Here is a 12171-nt window from a genome sequence, read left to right on the forward strand (position 1 = left end):
AGCCCCAGGTCGTGCTGGCCAACCCCGAAAGTGATACTGGCCATGTCAGACGGGCAGTCTTCTGCGTGACTCACCAACTCTCTGACAGATTATCTGTACCATTGTCAGCTCTCTCATGTGACTGGAGTGGAGTCATGGAGCCACACGTCTCTAGTCAGGCACGGGGAACTAATTCATAGACCGCAGCCAGGGTGCATATCTTTACATATCTCATAGCTACTGTAGTTCCTATGTTGCTGTTCTAATCATCACCACCGACTGTCCTGTATTATTGTCACATGATGCATTGAAATCCCAACATGACTCTCAAGAACATTTAAAGAGGACAAGTCATCTAGGATAGAAGGTAGGAAGCAAGTTTTTGTTTGGAATCCACCTAATGTTTTCTGTTTGTGGGGCTGTTTTAAGGGCTCTTGCAGTACAACAAGATGGCCAGAAGATGGCCTGAACTCACCAGTCGTCCATTAGTTTACCACAGCTGGGGCTCAGTTTCATGAGGGAGTTCTGTTCATAGTCAGGAGTGTTTGTAAATTGCAAGGCTTTCATTATTCTGCCAAAACCTCCGCCCAACCTCAGTGTTATCTGAACACTCCCACGAGAGACTGATGTGTCTAGGACGTTGAGAGAGAGAGTGTACAAAACATTAAGGACACCTTCCTAATAAGGACACCTTCCTAATATTGAGTTGCACCCCCCCCTTTGCCTCTAATGCTTTTCACAGTTGTGTCAAGTTGGCTGGATGTCCTTTGGGTGGTGAACCATTCTTGATACACAGGGAAACTGTTGAGCGTGAAAAACCCAGCAGTGTTGCAGTTCTTGACACAAACCGGTGTGCCTGGCATCTACTACCATACCCCGTTCAAAGGCACTTAAATATTTTGTCTTACCCAGTAACCCTCTGAATGGCACCCATACACAATCCAATCCATGTCTCAAATGTCTCAAGGCTTAAAAATCCTTCTTTAACCTGCCTCCTCCACTTCATCTACACGGATTGAAGTGGATTCACCTGTCCAGTCTATGTCATGGAAAAAGCAGGGGTCCTTAATGTTTTGTATACGCAGTGTATATAGAGAGAGAGAGCACAGGAGGTTGGTGGCACCTGAATTGGGGAGGACGGAATGGTTTCCATGGTTTCCATGTGTTTGATGCCATTCCATTGGCTCTGTTCCAGACATTATTATGAGCTGTCTTCCCCTCAGCAGCCTCCACTGATATAGAGATGTAGTAGTAGTAGTAGTAGTAGTAGTAGTAGTAGATAGTAGTAGTAGTAGTAGTAGTAGTAGTAGTAGTAGTAGTAGTAGTAGTAGTAGTAGTAGATAGTGAATAAAAACACTATCCTCAGGAGTAATGCAAAAATGTTTATTTAAAATAAAATTGCAAAAGTCCTAAATTTAACACTCATTCTTCCCAGTGGGTGACATTGCATATGTGTGCATGAATAGATGGGTGGGTGCAAACACACAGGAGTGAATGACAGTGTCAGAGACAATAGCTCCCTGCTCTGTCTGGCTGGTGGAGCGTTTGGTTGGTGGTGAAATGAGGTCTCCATCTCGTCGTTCACTCTGGCTGGCTGCTCTTTTGTGCTCCCTGCTGCCAGACGCCTCATCTGACCTACCAGTAGTCATGGCGGGCACAGCAGGCCTCTTCTCCCTCTTTCTCTGTCGCTTCTTCTTCGGTGGGAGGGTATCCGAGTCCTTGAAAGCTCTGATCCTCATGACCCATTTGGGCTTCTTGGGCTTTGGGGTCACTGCCTGACTGGCACTGTCGCCCAGCTGCTGCACAGCACTCTGGGATGGGCCTGGGCTCTGTGGGGCCTGCTGGGGCAGCTCAGGGCATGGCATAGCATTCTGAGAGGAGTCTGGACTACCAACCTTCCTCGGGATCATTCTGTTGACAGTACAGAGTTGTTTGCGTACAGAAACAGGATGGACTCCCAGAGGACTTGAGCCTTTTTGGGGTTTGAAGGGCGGCGTAAGTCAGCAGTTTTAGCACTTTGACTTGACTTTGGAGGCTTTATATGGAGCTGTGGCTGGGTTGTTTTCCCTGGAGACCAACGACTTGAAATGTTGGAGACTTGAACTGTCACTATGTAGACTGAGGTTGAATGCTATCCATACCTGAAAAGTGGGGAAAGAGTGTTTTGACTTTACAAGCAGTTGAATTTGCATTCAAAAAATGTCCAATGCCCAGATCAGTCCATTTTAACAGTAAAATGTTCTATACAAAAATAATTTACAAAATCAAGCAGCCTAAGAGACACTCAGTTATCCATATTATCCCTAGATATTAACATTTGATTCAACGTTTTGAATGATGTTGGAGGTTTGCCGATTTAAAGCAGCTATTCCAGCTTTCGTCCATAAGCAAACTAAAACGTTTTAGTTCCAAATCTAAGTTTGTTGGCGCGTTTATTACGAACGAAACGTCGGAATGAAGGAGCGCATGGAGGAGCGTCCATTTCCATAGTAGCGCGCACCTTATTTCTTGTCATAAATAAACAATTGTTTTATACGAAAATATACAATAAATGTAGGACAGGTACTGGACTACTGTTACAGTATAGTTTATACAAAGGTATCTTTAGCGAAATTCAGACAGTAAATGAAATAATGTTTAGGCAATAAAATTAGAGGATACATGTTTGCGCACGTTTTGACTTTGGTCCAACCGCTTCAACCGGCAAAGTTAATGGCCTACATATTGTTAAACCTCCACAAAACCCTACTTTCATAAAAGACATAGTTCAAAACCTAAAAAATGTTTTACCCAACTGTTGGCCAGTTAGCAGTCTGTCCAAGTTCGTGTGATTGATGGATAAACTCTGTTGCCATGCGACTTTTGCATCTATTGTCTGAAAATAAACACCAGATGCGCTCCCATCATCACCGCAGGTGCACCCTAAATGGCGAGTTCAAATAATAATCGGAACTGGCGATCTTTTATCAATATGATAACTTTGTAACCTCTTAACAAAGTGTTGGATGCACATAATTCAACATGAAAAATAATTTCCCAACACTGCACGTTGGTGTGCAGACTATAATTGGTAAACTAGACAGACAGACAGACACTGTATTGTTTATTAGCAAGACGTCTCTTTGTACCCATCACCATTTGGTTCATGCTCTGCTTATGAGGCCTATACCAGAGGATGGTCTTTGCCCATGTCAGAGAGATGTACTCTCTAAATATATGTCTCTGCTCCAAGTCCATGGCCCTATATAGTCTGTTTCCATGGTGACCAGACAGACAGGAGCAATAGATGGGGTTTATTCATCCCATACCAGCACACAGGGTTCTCTTCCTACTCCTGTGACTCAGAGTTAGTCATGATGACAAGCTGTCAATGACCTATGGAGTTATAAATGAGTAATGAATAATCTGATGTAAGGCAACCAGAATTTAATTCCATAATGCAAACCAAAAAAACATTACAAACATTTGAACTGAGTTACGATAGAGAAGTAATTATGTTTTTTGTTTTGTTTTATTCCCTTGTGAGCTACCAGTAGTTGTTAGTATGCATGTGCTCTTATGTTGCTGCGTGTCCAGCTTTGACTTATGAATCAGAACACATGTATCTACTCCCCTTGGCTCCCCTCTCTACTCTGACACACACACACACACACACACACACACACACACACACACAAAAGCTTGGTGTGCGTGTGTGTGAGAGAGAGGCAGGGGCACATGGGCTGCCCAAAACATTTGACCTATCCAGGACGCAGCTGTCACTTCAAGGCTGGGGGCACTTGCCCGTCACCTACCAGGAGACTCGACCACGGGGAGCGAGGGAGAGAGAGGGAGCGAGGGAGCTTAACTCCTGACAAGAAAAAAAGAGGAGTGTGGGTGCGCTAGAGCCACTCTCCTAGAGTCAAAGTAGAGCCAGTTTGGATAGTGGCGACATTGGAGCCTCCATAGGTCAGATCTCTCTCTCTCTCTCTCTCTCTCTCTCTCTCTCTCTCTCTCTCTCTCTCTCTCTCTCTCTCTCTCTCTTTCTCTTTCTCTCTCTCTCTCTCTCTCTCTCTCTAATCACTCTTCGGTGGGGTGTAAGCAGAGCCACAGACCCCCTTCAAAGGGCTGTAGCGTGGTGGCTAAGTCTAGATGATCCAGGTGGACTTACACCAGGGGCTCCAGTGGACAGGAGGACAGGCAGAGAGAGGTCACTTAAATTTGTTCCAGATGATGTTACCTTAACTGGACTTTGCAAGGATGTGAAAAAATGGATTACATAGTTTTCTGGGAGGCGATGAGGTAAGTTAATTATCAGGGGTTCATAATTGGGTTAAAGGCATGTTGTACCTTCCCTGGCATGATATTTATTGAGGGATTTGGGGTAACTTTATGATGATAACTTAATTGGTTACCTTCTGTGTTTTATTTGCGTCTCCATAAGTGGACTTCATCGTTGCTGCTGCATGTTCATTTCATATGTGACAGTAACTTACTGTATATCTATGTAACCACAGATTCCAGGTCAAATTGGAATGCTGAGAGGTACCTCTGACCAATCAAGGAACAGATGTATCAATGGAGGATTTCATAAGGATTGTTCCATACACTCAGTAACTGCAACCCATAACTAAAAGGAAGTCACTTACTGAACACGAAGTGTTCAGAACCATGAGCACCAATCCAAAGAAAATGGCGGAAGGCGGCACACATCTCAGTCCTGGTACCCCCTCCAAACGGGTCAAAGTTTCCCAGGACCAGGTAGTTCTGGACACAGGGGACCCAGGTCCCACCCCGCCGGTGTTCCTGCGTAAGGTCCGCAAGGCTGCAGTGGGGACAGGGTGTGATATCCGCCTGAGGGTGTCTGTGGGGGGTCAACCTGCCCCCTCTCTGTGCTGGTACCGTAACAATGATCTCCTGGCCCCGCCTGGGGAGCAGGATGTTGGGGGTCTGTGGATCAGGGATTGCAAGGCCAGTGACGCGGGTCTCTATACCTGCGTGGCCAGCAACTGCCTGGGGGAGGCCCAGAGCAGCGCCCTGCTTGCCGTTATGGACCTGGGAGAAGGTAACGTTGGGGAAATGTTGGGACAACGTTATGATTAATCTGTGTTTGCTAATTAGTGGAACATGGGGACAACCCTCATGAAACATTGTGTAAGTCTATGAGGAAAGCATGCAGGGGAACATCTGTTATCCAGCTATTATTTCTAAGTTGCTTGGTAAGCAAAGGACCAATCTTTACAAAAGTACACCTGCACAGTAATTGATGCAACCAACAACAATGTCCACAACAGGTTTGCAGGTGGTATATTTATTTAATTCCATCTCAAATAGCTGTCCATTACACTCTAGAAAACCCTTGCTCTTTCAAAAGTACTTCAACCCTGCTCTTTCAAAACGACTTCTGCTGTAGCACCCGTCAGCTAGCAACACTTGTCTTGAGAGGGGTGAGGTTAAATTTGGCTCCTCAGTCTAAATGGAGACGTAGCGGTTTAGGATGGGGTTGGTGTGACCCCCTTGTCATCTGTCGCTGTGATCTTTTAACAGTTGAACCCTTCACCTTCTGACCCCTGGTTGGATGATTGTTGTTGTTTTGCAGTTTGGAGCAACTGGAAGTGATATGGCGGCCATTTTGTCCAGGGTGTAACTGAGAGATAGATAGAGAGAGAGTGAGAGGGAGAAAGGGAGAGAGAGAGAGATTACTCAATTTGAATGACTGTAAATATATTTATTTGATAATTTTACATTTATTTGTGTATTTACAGTATCACATTTGGGCCTGCAGAGCTGTCCCTTTAAGAAATCTAATAAAGGAATCAGACGAATGCTATGTGGCTCGCCAGTCAGTAAAGGCCATGTCTTTAGTCTGGACCACATCACAAGTGCAGTGCTGCCTGCCTTCCTGAGAGAATTAACAGTTGTAACTGGAGCTCTACACTTAGTGTCCCACAACCCAATGCCATCCAACACAATATCTGTCTGTGTCCCAAATTGCACCCTACTCCCTATATAGTGGCAGTGGAGGCTGCTGAGGGAGGATGGCTCATAATAATGGCTGGAACAGAGTCAATGGAATGGCATCAAACACATGGAAACCAGCCATTACCACGAGCCCGTCCTCCCCAATTACGGAAATAGGAATCCATTTGGGACTCAGGCCACAATATTACGGTGAGAACGCTATTAAAGGGAAGACGATACGATGAAGGAAACTTTTTGTACTTTGTGTGTGTGGTGAAGCCGAAAGCATTACCCTGCTCCCCTTGTTTCATAAGATACTAGCTATAATTAGAATGCTTTGGAGGGCTCCTTTGCTGAGGGTGGGAGTTATGACACCATACACTCACACAGTAACAGACAGTCAACTGAAACCTGAGAGAGATGGATCGGCCTCTAACTCACTCACTCCACCTCTCGTCTTCTTTATCCTCCCTTTCAGCTCTCGCTCACTCCCCCCTCTCTCTATTCTTCTATTTCTTCTTTTATTGGTTTTCATTCTTCCCACCTCTCTCTCTTGATCTCTCTCTCTCTCTTCCTCTGCCCTTCTTTTCCACCATACTCCTCTCCCCTCTCTCCCTTTCCTGGGGACGTCTTTGGCCTTCGCCAGATAATCTCTGCTTATCAATTTCTGCCCCCATACCTTCACTCCCTTTCACTCCACTCTTCTCCCCCTCTCTCCTCAGCCCTCTCCCCCACTCTCCTTTCCCCTCTCTCCTCAGCCCTCTCCTCCTCTCTCCTTCTCTCTGATTACTTATCTCTGTTCACCTCTTCTTAGGTGTTCATCCTCCCTCACCTCTCTCCCCTCTCTAGCCCCTGTTCATCTCCCTCACCTCTCTCCCCTCTCTAGCCCCTGTCCATCTCCCTCACCTCTCTCCCCTCTCTAGCCCCTGTTCATCCTCCCTCACCTCTCTCCCCTCTCTAGCCCCTGTCCACCTCCCTCACCTCTCTCCTCTCTCTAGCCCCTGTCCATCTCCCTCACCTCTCTCCCCTCTCTAGCCCCTGTCCATCCTCCCTCACCCCTCTCCCCTCTCTAGCCCCTGTTCATCCTCCCTCACCTCTCTCCCCTCTCTAGCCCCTGTCCATCTCCCTCACCTCTCTCCCCTCTCTAGCCCCTGTTCATCCTCCCTCACCTCTCTCCCCTCTCTAGCCCCTGTCCATCCTCCCTCACCTCTCTCCCCTCTCTAGCCCCTGTTCATCCTCCCTCACCTCTCTCCCCTCTCTAGCCTTTGTCCATCCTCCCTCACCTCTCGCCCCTCTCTAGCCCCTGTTCATCCTCCCTCCCCTCTCTCCCCTCTCTAGCCCCTGTCGTTTCTCCTCACCTCTCTCCCCTCTCTAGCCCCTGTCGTTTCTCCTCACCTCTCTCCCCTCTCTAGTGGTTCTCTGTGTCTCTCCCTCCTGGTGGGTCTCTGTGTCTCTCTCCTCCTGTTGGGTCTCTGTGTCTCTCCCTCCTGGTGAGTTTCTGTGTCTCTCCCTCCTGGTGGGTCTCTGTGTCTCTCTCCCTCCTGGTGGGTCTCTGTGTCTCTCCCTCCTGGTGGGTGTCTGTGTCTCTCTTCTCCTAGTGGGTCTCTGTGTCTCTCTCCCTCCTGGTGGGTCTCTGTGTCTCTCCCTGCTGGTGGGTCTCTGTGTCTCTCCCTCCTGGTGGGTCTCTGTGTCTCTCTCCCTCCTGGTGGGTCTCTGTGTCTCTCTCCTCCTGGTGGGTCGCTGTGTCTCTCCCTCCTGGTGGGTCGCTGTGTCTCTCCCTCCTGGTGGGTCTCTGTGTCTCTCTCCTCCTGGTGGGTCGCTGTGTCTCTCCCTCCTGTTGGGTCTCTGTGTCTCTCCCTCCTGTTGGGTCTCTCTGTCTCCCTCCTCCTGTTGGGTCTCTCTGTCTCCCTCCTCCTGTTGGGTCTCTCTGTCTCTCTCCTCCTGTTGGGTCTCTCTGTCTCTCTCCCTCCTTTTCCCTGGGTCTCTGTCGCTCTCCCTCCTGGTGAAATTCATCCTGGCTTGTGGCCATCTGTCTCCCACCATGACCATGCTCTCAGAACCATTTTCTCTCTCTCTCTCTCTCTCTCTCTCTCTCTCTCTCTCTCTCTCTCTCTCTCTCTCTCTCTCTCTCTCTCTCTCTCTCTCTCTCTCTCTCTCTCTCTCTCTCTCTCTCTCTCTCTCTCTCTCTTCCCTGCCCCCAGACCCCCGTGTCGTTATCTCCCTCCCCTCTATCTCCTCCTCTCTTATTTGTGGCATGGTATGGGCCAGGGGGCTCTTGTTCCAGAGATGTGTGGATGCCATCAGGCTCTCCTGTTGCACCAGTACACATCACAAGTAATTATAGCAACACCACAGTGCCACAGTGGGGCTGAGACTACGGACAGTCACACTCAATCACAGTCAGCATGATGAAAGTGAGATGGAGGGATGCAGGGGGGGAGGGAGGGAGGGAGGGAGGAAGGAAGGGAGGGAGAGAATGAGGGAGAGAGAGAGAGAGAGAGAGAGAGAGAGAATGGGGGTTGAGGGGTGGGAGATATAGGTATAGAAATGGATAGAGGAAGTGTATGTGTGTTTTTTCTTGTAATAGATGCATGTAGAAAAGACTTGACGCATCACATTTTGGTATTTTTTGAGGCTAGCCCTTTAAGAAGTCAAAAAGCTCCATATGGCTGGTCAGTACTGACCATGCCACAACAAACCACCAGTCTGTGGCCGTGTTACTTTTTGACACATCATATTTGGCTCAGTAGTGTTTACGCTTTGACCACTGACTCACTTCAATGACTTGACATGGGTTCATTCTGTAAATGTAACCCCCCTCACACATTCAATGATTTTACAACTCTTATAATCTTGGTTACCCAGAAGTAAAATCCTCTCGCGAAAATGTGTCATTTGCTGTTTTACTTCTGGGGAAATGCTGTTAACAATTGTGATTACCTTTGTGCAATGGAAGGAAGTGAAGTCTCCTCCCTCGCAAACGGAAACTCTCAGCCAAACCCCTCCCTTCCGCTAATTTCACAAGTGTTTATTATGGGCAAATTTGGCTTTCATTAATTTTTACGATACAGACAATTTTGACTTTGTGGCTGTGGAATCTACTGGAATCTACAGGCTTGAAAATCACTGCACCCTTTTAAGCACCGCCTTCTCCCCTTCCTCATTTTTTCAAAAATCAACAACGAAAACCCAAACCAGGAACTATTGCTGCTCGTAATCACATAATTCTACGTGAGCCTTGACAGATTCTCGCCATTTCATCTGTGCACGAGAATCTGTCCACGGGACATTACAACTCTTATAGATGTTTAATGGTGTAGACCACCCCAAAGGTTACATAATGTTTCTCTAAGCTCTATCCAAGTAACTGGAATTTTAGCTGACATTTTAGCTGCCATGGTATTTAAACTATATGAAACATGCATAAAGGTGTTATGAATGCCTTATGTAAACCCCCTTCAAGTTACCAAACATGCATGGTCTTAGACTGACCTCTCAAAACCTTGCCATTTTGTTACTCTGGGAGGGAAACCAGAATGCAACAGTACATGGATAGTTCCATGCTTGGGAGGACTTGAACTTGATCCTCCTCCGGCTCTGGCCCATATTCCACAACTACGGTTGGTTATGCCAAATATAGTGACTGTCAACGCCTGTGTCCTTGTGGATCTAGGGAGTTTCAGTGTGGCTAGCTATTCTATGCTAACCAGAACTCTACTGCAATTTAACGACCCTGTGACAAGTTGACAGGGTGGATTCCCAGCCTTAGAATATATTTACTGTGCAGTTATAGGCCCATGTCTCAGACTCACACTGTAAGTGGGTATATATGCACTCCAGCATATGGTCCATGTGTCTAACATTTGAGATCCTCAAGCAGGAGACCGATTTAGTGATGTCAGACATAGTGGTGAACAATCACGTTCAGATTTAGAATGTAATGTAGTCCACCAGCACACTCTGTACATGTGTTTTTAGCCTGTCAGTGATACAGTTTTTGGTCCGTCATTCAAAAGTTCACCTCTATTTTTTATAGTTCTTTAAAGATTGAATCGGCTTTAGGGGAAACAGCGCCAATGTTCGCCCCCAGAGCCAGTGGTGGAAAAAGTACCCAATTGTCATACTGGAGTAAAAGTAAAGATACCTTAATAGAAAATGAAAGTCACCCAGTAAAATACTACTTCAGAAAAATTCTAAAAGTATTTGGTTTTAAGTATAATTAAGTATAAAAATTAATTGCTAAAATATACTTAAGTATCAAAAGTAAAAGTAAAAGTATACATCATTTAAAATTCTTTATATTAAGCAAACCAGACAGCAAGATTTTCTTGTTTTTTAAATTTATGGATAGCCAGGGGCACACTCCAACACTCAGACATTATTTACAAACGAAGCATTTGTGTTTAGTGAGTCCACCAGATCAGAGGCAGTAGGGATGACCAGGGATGTTCTCTTGATAAGTGTGTGAATTGGACCATTTTCCAGTCCTGCTAAGCATAAAAAATGTAACGAGTACTTTTGGGTGTCAGGGAAAATGTAGGGAGTAAAAAAAACATTATTTTCCTTAAGAATGTAGTGGAGTAAAAGTAAAAGTTGTCAAAAATATAAATAGTAAAGTAAAGTACAGATACCCCAAAAACGACTTAAGTAGTATCTTAAAGTATGTGTACTTAAATACTTTATACCACTGGCCAGAGCCTTTGTTGTTGTTTTGTTGATTAAACGGAGGGGAGGCAAGTTCAGTAGCATTGTAAAAAAAAATGGCAGTACATTCTGTTGTTCTATCGCAAGTGCAGTGATGTCAGAGGGGAAAAAACGTTTTTTGTTGTTTGCAGTAACTTGTATGTTGTTGTAATATCTCAAACAGATGTTAGTCTCGAAAACACGACCCTATGCAACACAGTGACTAGGGTCTGGTTTCAATGATGGACTGTTTTGACATAGAGGAACTACGTCACTGCCTACGTCACTACTTTATCTGCTTGAATAAAATACAAAATAGTAGCTAGCAATATGGAGATCACAGAGGTTAGTTTTAATGAGGGCATTTTGCAAGTGGCTTAATTCCATCAACTACCTTAACTAAAACCACTGCAAAGGTTTTGCCTGCAAACGTTGGTTTTGAATCGTGACGTTCTGGCATGTCTGGCTTGTGATTTTTTTCCTTTATCGACGTAGGCAGTGACATACTTCCTCTGTGCCAAAAGAGTCTATCATTGAAACCAGACCCTAATCACTGTGTTGCCTAGGGACAGGTTTTCGAGACTAAACAGAAGTGGCAGTTTCACCATTAAGGATTCCAGCTTTAAAGCAGCTTTTTGAAGTTGTTCACAACTGACAACGATGTCTTTGCCATATTCATTGGCTGTCAAAACAGACAGAAATGTAAACAACTCCCGCTCAATAAGTTGTGTTCAAGCTTTCTCAGTTCTTTAATGAGTTCAGATTCTGTTTCAATGCATCATGGGATCATGCACAAATGTTAAGACCTAAGCCTTCTTCAGTCTGTCACTAGTAGGGGGTTTCTCAGTCCAAGCAGAGCAACAGACAGGACAGTAAAGGTCGTTTCAGTCTTGTCTGTAATCTCCTTATTACAGGAGGGCAGGTCCACTGTAGGGGTACAGAGGAGGGGTAACAGGGGGTTTACAATACCCCACTCGAAATAGACCACTGGGCTTGGTGTTGTTGTGTTAGACTAAGGGGGAACAGGAGAGAGAGAGAGATAGGGCCCGAGGGAGGCAGAGGGAACCATCAGGAGCATTGAGGCAGCCATGTTAAGGAATATGTCCTCACCCTGGCCATGACGAAGACAGGACATCTAGGAGTCTGGGAGGAGAAGCCATTTTAAGGATGTCATATTCATCCTTGCCTCCATGCGATTGGGATACACATTCCAACTAAGGAGAAGTGGCCAATTTGAAATAAGTAATCCTTACCTCACTGAGGTCATGATTTGAGGGTAAAACCAGGAAGAAGTGTCAAGTGAAGAGGAATGGGCTTAGATTGTGATTTGATGGTGATTTGAGAGTTTGACAAGAAGAGGAAAGTTCGATCAGGAGGAGTACACATCTGAGAGACCTAATGTTAAAAGAATAAGAGAGTGAGACAGATATCAACTGGAGCCATGCTAAAGAAGGAGTATCTGGATGCTCGGAAGGCTTTGAGAAGTGTGAGGGACAGTGTGACTGGCCCCAGGAGAAAGAAACCCAAAGGTGAGTGTGAGAACTCTTTCTAACCAACCACATGGAAATC

The 12171-nt window shown here is 45.8% G+C and overlaps 1 protein-coding gene across 1 annotated transcript in view; it reads left to right on the forward strand.

Moving 5' to 3' along the window:
* Positions 1–4629: 4629 nt before the first annotated feature.
* LOC311109891 (striated muscle preferentially expressed protein kinase-like) overlaps positions 4630–12171 on the forward strand; it is a gene marked incomplete at both ends in the record, with an annotated part of 63807 nt that continues 56265 nt past the window's right edge. The window contains one exon of the mRNA XM_084152908.1: positions 4630–5023. Within this exon, the coding sequence (XP_084009034.1) occupies positions 4630–5023 (394 nt within the window). The remainder of the gene's footprint in view (positions 5024–12171) is intronic.

Source organism: Coregonus lavaretus (assembly GCF_964263955.1).
Source record: "Coregonus lavaretus genome assembly, chromosome: 35".
Lineage (NCBI taxonomy): Eukaryota > Metazoa > Chordata > Actinopteri > Salmoniformes > Salmonidae > Coregonus > Coregonus lavaretus.